Here is a 7,037-nt window from a genome sequence, read left to right as displayed (position 1 = left end):
TATTTTCTCGACACGCTGCAGGTTTTCCCACATGATTCCCTCTCCTTGGAAAGAGCCTCAGCGTCTCCAGCTATTCAGTCCTGGAGAGATTGACTTCGCCGGCAGAATTCAGATGAGGTTTGCTAGCCTGGTGTGTGTATGTATCACACACACACTCGGGCCACTTCCTCACAGTGCGAAGGCAATTTTCCCACTCGATATCTAACGTGACATGCTGGATGTTATAGGCTGAGGAAATGCACGTGTGCGTGTGTGTGTGTTTGTGTGTGTGCAATAACAATCCAACCGTCAGAAGAAGGGTACATAAACACAGTGAATAGGAAGAGTGTATATCTCACTGTGGCCCATTGTAATGGGATGACCTTTATATAATCTACGAACCGCTCAAACATTCGAGTCGTACACACTCCCGAAAAGCTCCATCCACAAGCAGCCGCTACAGTATGACTGCGTGATTAATATCTCGCTATAGTCATTCCCAACAGGCTACTCCTGAAAAGAATGAATTAAAAAATGCAGCCTTCTTGTAAGGAGGAGCAGCGGATTATAATGAATAATTTTACATCAATAATATGTGGGACGGGACGTGACGGGTTCTTTCGAGACGCAGTCTTTTGTTCTTCTTATAATGAGGAAAATATGCTAGATGGCATAACACAATCCAATAAAGCCTCATTTGCAAACAGCACGTGAAGCAATTTTTAATTTATTAAAGTGATTGAGCTTGTGAACGAGTCTGAGTACCGCTGGTTTTGCTTGAGTTGGTAGCTCACACTCAGAAAATCAGCACAACCACCAACTGCTAACAGTTCTAGATCAGTTCTAGATGTAATTCAAAGCACAGATTTGTGTTTTTATTATCAATATGCTTATACATTATTGTTTCTATAGCAACAGCTTCTTCAATAGTAGATTCCACATTCCACATATAGTACAAAGGCGGATATAAGTTTTTATACAAGACACAAGACACAATTATCACCAAACTTACAACACTATAGATTAAGAGACAGGGTGTGTAAATCTGCAAATTGTTATAGTTCACAAGTCTTCTGGGAAACATGTACTGTAAATGTCTTATTTAGCTGCTGAAGGGCAGTACTTCAGGCAGTAAAAACAAAGTAACTGTTAACACTGAGAATTCTGTGCAAAAGTTTACACCCCCCAGCTCTTAATATGGTGTGTTGCCTTCTTGAGCATCAGTGATTTATTTATTTTTTTTTGCACTGTTTTCTTTTGTAATAGTTGTAATGGAGGTGTAAAAAAAGTTGGATCTTAAAATCATACAGCCTCAGCTAAAAAGAAGTCAAATATCTTTAAATGATGTGACGAGCTAAGTATGGTGACCCATACTCAGAATTCATTCTCTGCATTTAACCCATTAAAGTTCGCACACACACAGCAGTGAATACACACACACACAGTGAACACACACCCGGAGCAGTGGGCAGCCATTTTATGCTGCGGCGCCAGGGGAACAGTTGGGGGGGTTCGGTGTCTTGCTCAAGGGCACCTCAGTCGTGGTATTGCCGGCCCGAGAATAAAACCCACAACCTTAGGGTTAGGAGTCAAACTCTCTAACCATTAGGCCACGACTTCAAATATGCAGAAGACGCTGGAAATGTAAATAACGTGCAGGACATGGAGGATTTATTTCCTGAAGAACAGTGGGCAAGGACAAACAATGGACTTATGAACAACTTTCACAAAATATAAAAACTGATGTTGATCATCCAGGCAACAACACAGTGTATCAGGAATTAAGTGTGTGTAAACTTTTGAACTGTTTCATTAGTGTAAATTCTGTGATTATTTAGTGTCTTATATATTTATATGAAAACATCTATTATGTGAAATAGCTTATTGGGGCAGAACTAAATAAAAAAATAAATCTTTTATAATCCGTCTTTTTTTTGTCTTCAACCTGTATTCGAATTTTTGACCCCAACTGTAGTCCAAGTCTAATAATAAAGTGAATATTTTAAGTGTTGATTTGGTAACGTTTCCTGTTACGATGCATGTACTGTAGGTAACAGTTATGGAAGGAGTCTTCAGTGTCAGCTCTCAAATGTGTTTGCATTAATTGTCGATGGTTAGAAATCATACATCATATCATTGTTGTATAAGAGGAATAAACCTGTTAGAATAAAATAATGGAATGATTCCAGTCATTGATTATTTTCTCCTAATTGCATAGCTGGAACATCGTTCATCATTCATTTCATGTTTATTGTAGTTAAATTGTTATGAACATAAAACACAAATCATGGAACAGCCTCCTGAGAAAAACATCCACTATTGCCAGCAAACCATTCCAAAAAAACAAAAAACAAAAAAACAAAACCAGAACAAACAAACAAACAAATTTATTTATAAAAAAGCCGATTTGAATACTTAGGACTCAACAAATTCTCACGACTTACATAGACCTCAGAGTTACTATGAAAAATATTCAGGTGTTCCTCAAGGCTACAGTCTACATCCAGTTATACTTTTATACTGTAGTCATGGGATGGAGATGCTATGCTGGAACCCCGACTAGCATGTTGTTCTTGGGGGAGCAGCTCTCAGGCTCCATGGTCATCACCTTCACTGAGTAACCGTGAGTCTCTGCAGCCCAACTGCGGTCCAAGTCGACCAATCCCATGCAGCGTTTCCCTGGAGACGGAACAGAGAACGGTCATGACAGCACTGTCTAAACACATCCCTCTATCTGTCCTCTAGATTATTCACAGAACCATCGATCACCAGTGTAAGAGATTACATTCATTAAGAACTGATATTCATATAATAAATGATCTTTTTCATCAGCAATCAGTAGAACACATCATGATCTGCATTTTATTCAAGGACAAGTCAAGAACAGATTATTAGATGTCTACAGGAACCCGGGCCTTGTTTTGCTTTTCTCTGAATCTTCCAGCTTAAATCAAATATGTCCCTTCTTGTTTAAGTCTTAAGCTTAAGGCTGTGAAGGCCACAAACCAGCCACCTTCTAAAGAGATGTCTGCATCAGTAGATGGCAGATGCTGGTTTATGTTACTCATTAGAAGGTCATAAGAAGTGTACAAACTGAGCTGTCAGAACAGATGGATTACTTTAACTGTCTCTCAAACAAGGCTGTGAGTAGAACGTAGTAAACAGCCATTGGCTGCTTTAATGGTAAAAACTTATACCTGTATACCTTCTAGCTTCTAATTTATAAAATTATCACACATCAGTCTTTATAGTTTAAACAGAGGGATGCAGAAGTGATCCAGTGGCAGGAAATGTCTGGAAAAATGATCAGACTGATATGCAGTGTTGACAGGAAAGCTACAGTAATTCAAATAAGCACTCTTTAATGCCACGATAAGCAGAAAAACATCTCAGAATTCATAGCATGTTGAACCTTGGGATGAATGAGTTACAACAGCAGAAAACAACATTGGTTTCATCTCATCTAGGATAAAATCAGGATTCTCAGGCTACAGTGTGCACAAAGTCACTAAAACTGGGCAGGTTAAAATTCAGGGTTGGGGACAACAACATGAAAAAAAACAAACAAAAAATAAAAACAAGCAAATAAAGTCCTGTATCAGGCAGGTTGGAGTGTCAGAAGTGTCAGAAGTGTTGTGTGACAGAAAAGTGTCAGTAAGAATTAAAGGAAAGGTGTACAGCTCTGCTGTATGGGTTAGAGACAGTAGCAGTGAGGAAAAGACATGAGGCAGAGATGGAGGTAGCAGAGGTGAGGATGTTGAGGTTGTCTTTAGGAGTGACGAGGATGGACAGGATGAGGAACGAGCACATCAGAGGACATGTACAGAGGAGGTTGATGGTTATATTGGTAGAAGGATGTTGGAGATGGAGCTGCCAGGTAAGAGGTCAAGAGGAAGGCCAAAGAGGAGATATATACGGATGTGTTTAAAGAGGACATGAAGTTAATTGGTGCAAGAGTAGAGGTTGCTGAGGATAGAGTTAGGTGGAAACAGATGATTTGCTGTGGTGACATCTAACAAGAAAAGCAGAAAGAAGAAGAAGATCATCAACAAGGCAAAACTGCCAATCAATGGATGCTTTTCTGACATTTAACAAATGCTATTATGAAAAGTCAAGGCTAAAGGAAGTTTAGTAAACTTTAAAAGTAAACAGAATCTTAAACTGGATCCTGTAATAAACAGCTACTAAACCAGTTATGCGAACCATCCTTATTAGTATTGCTACATGAAAATATGACTTTTTTTTTTTACGTTTGCTCAAAAAGAAAAAAAAGAAGAAAAAAAACTCTTCAACTGTTATTGACGGAAAAACTCCATTTAAGAAAATATTCTTTTGAAAGCCTGATTTGAAGGTTTTGAAATATTCTCAGAATCCATCCATTAATTTAAAAACACTTTAGCGATTGAAAGGACGTTGTGTTCGTCTCTCGCTACTCAGTCAATAAACTAGTTAATTTATTTAAAAGCTGCTGGCTTTAAAAGGGACAACACTTTCACTTCACTATAGAAAAAGAAGTTATGCTAATAAATTGGCTACCCCCCCCCCCCACACACACACACACACTCACACACATATCAGTAACATCAGTGGGTGCTTCAGCTTGTCTGAGTCATAAGTGAGCCTTTACATATAGAAGGATATAGTAATATAAAAGTAATATGAAAGTAGGTTAGTTTCAAGGCTAGGAAAGACACTCTGGGGATGGAAAAAACCCATGAAAATATATTTGTTTTCTCAGAAGGGAACTACAGTGCCTGCTATGCACCTACATTTAATCATGTTTGTCATATTATTCTTCTAGTTTTCAACATTTTCCTATTCTTTTCATCTAGGCTATATTTTGAAATGCATTATGTATTGTTCTTCTTCCAAACCTTACAAAAAACTTTTGCATCTCTGTTAGAGAACGGGAAAGGTCACTACTGTTAATGCGTTCTTCTTGAGAAAAACAATAAAAATTTCCTTTCCCATCATCTCAACCCACTTTTGCACAGTACAGGATGGAACGTTCTGTACTGTGTTTGCTTAGAGGATCTAAAAAGACTGAATGAACTAGGAATAAATAAACGAATACATCCGGCTCAAGGGTTTCCAGTTCGATCAGGAACTTGTTACTTAAGGTTCGAGTTGTTGAGGTTCTTTGATGAGTCCCTGTGTGTTTCCTGTTAATTGGGTACACTATATTGACTGTACAGTAAGTGTGTGTGTGTGTGTGTGTTGTTCCCTGTGATAGACTATCATCTAATCCAAGGTGTAGTTTTTCCTTGTACCCAAGATAGCAGATACTGAAGATGAACAAAAGCAAAAATGAATAAATGAATCAATGTGCAAATTAATGGATGGATGAATACATTGATGAACCAGTGACAAAAATAACTAAAGAAAAAAAAAGAAAGAATAAATCTGCACTAACCATCTCATGTGTAATTCTAATTGTGACTTCTATTATGACCAATTTTCTGAGTATTTTTGTCATTTTGTTCTAAGCATTATCTGTTATTCTTGATATATTAACCTGTTACTAAACACTTCGACAATGAATATTAATTTAAAAAAAAAAACAGAGCTGTCAACGTTGCTAGCATTAAAATCCTAAAATCGTAGGAAAAAAATGAATTAGCACAATTCAGCAAAAGAGAAGGTGATTTGTTTCCATTTTTGCGTCAAGCAAAAGCAAGAAAACAGTGAGGGTGATAAAATAAGATTGGTGCATAAGACAGAAGCTCATGAATCCTCATGAATTTCCAGGTAAGTGGTCATTGCATGACAAAGCCGGTGCATATCAAGTGCTCGCTACAAGAAGCTAATTTTCACATGCCATGTCTTTTCTCCTTCAGTGATTTTTTTTTCTCCTTGCACTTGTCAGGTCTCTCCTGTAATACAATAAATGGGTCAAAAAATCATGCATGCTATTTCCAAATTGTAGAGGGTTACACCTTATGATTATCGAGTCAAGATTATTTGTCACTTACTCAGTTATATAGAATATAAAATTTGCAGTAAAATGGAAACCCGGCCTCCTCTATAAAATAACTATGCTAAAAAAAAAATGGAGAAGTAGTAATAAGTACGATATAAAATATTGTCCATAATGTGCAATAAGGTAATAGACAAAAACGCAGTTACGTGTAGTAACAGTAAATAGTGCAGTGTGCAGGGAAACAGTGGAAATGTTGAAGCATGTTGCAGGTTATACTGTACGTTGCAGCATTAACCTTCCCAGTCAGTATACACATCAGAGACAATGCTTTGTGTATGTAAAAAAAAAAAAAAAAAAAGGCAGGACAGTGTATCATTCTGGGTAGCTGCGAAGGATGAGCATGGTAGGCAGGAATGACTGATCATCCAATCTGAACGAGAGCTCTTCAGCGCAATGAGGCAGCAGCACGGTGTGATGGAGAGCCGTCACAACGGGAGACTAAGTGATGCTGCCTCGCTTTGGCTTGATCTGCACTTCACCAATATTCACTCACACTCCATTTATATTGGATTGCAACTCAGGTTTGAAACTTCACGTTCCCTGAAAAACTAATTAACTTGGTAGGGCGAGCGTGTTTATTTTAATTGAAATGTGCATAAGCAGGTAGTTCTGTAGAGAGGAAAGTTAATTCAGAGGTGAACCTTTATATAGTTTACAAATATCCTGTCATGGATATGCTTAGAGATTTAAATCTGAAAGGAAAAACTCTGTTTTTGGCTTGTAAAATGTGTATTATGGAATATATACAAAGCAGAGAAATATCTCTGAGTGCACAACAGGTTGCAACTTGAGGTGAACGGGCTACAACAGCAGAAGACCACACTGAGTTTCTTTCCTGTCATCCAAAAGCAGGAATCTAAGGGGCTTTTTACACCTGGTCACTTCATGTGTTTTCTGTGATCCGATAGCTATCCGATGGTAAAAAGACCAGGTCTAAATGCCCTCCGAAACGTTTTCGAGACGGATATAAATCCGATGGTTCAAACCCCTTCAGGAGGTGGTCTGGGACGCATTTCAGATGAAACTGGACAGGTGTAAATGAATGTGGTTGTTCAAGCCACATATGTCAGCGCTATAC

The 7,037-nt window shown here is 38.0% G+C and overlaps 1 protein-coding gene across 1 annotated transcript in view; it reads right to left on the bottom strand.

The window, feature by feature from the left end:
* Positions 1-2,208: 2,208 nt before the first annotated feature.
* gstcd (glutathione S-transferase, C-terminal domain containing) overlaps positions 2,209-7,037 on the bottom strand; it is a 119,318-nt gene continuing 114,489 nt past the window's right edge. The window contains exon 12 of the mRNA XM_060871453.1: positions 2,209-2,658. Within this exon, the coding sequence (XP_060727436.1) occupies positions 2,522-2,658 (137 nt within the window). The 3' untranslated portion in view covers positions 2,209-2,521. The remainder of the gene's footprint in view (positions 2,659-7,037) is intronic.

The sequence above is a fragment of the Tachysurus vachellii genome, chromosome 6 (assembly GCF_030014155.1).
Source record: "Tachysurus vachellii isolate PV-2020 chromosome 6, HZAU_Pvac_v1, whole genome shotgun sequence".
Classification (NCBI taxonomy): Eukaryota; Metazoa; Chordata; class Actinopteri; order Siluriformes; family Bagridae; genus Tachysurus; species Tachysurus vachellii.
This window is presented reverse-complemented; position numbering and strand designations above follow the sequence as displayed.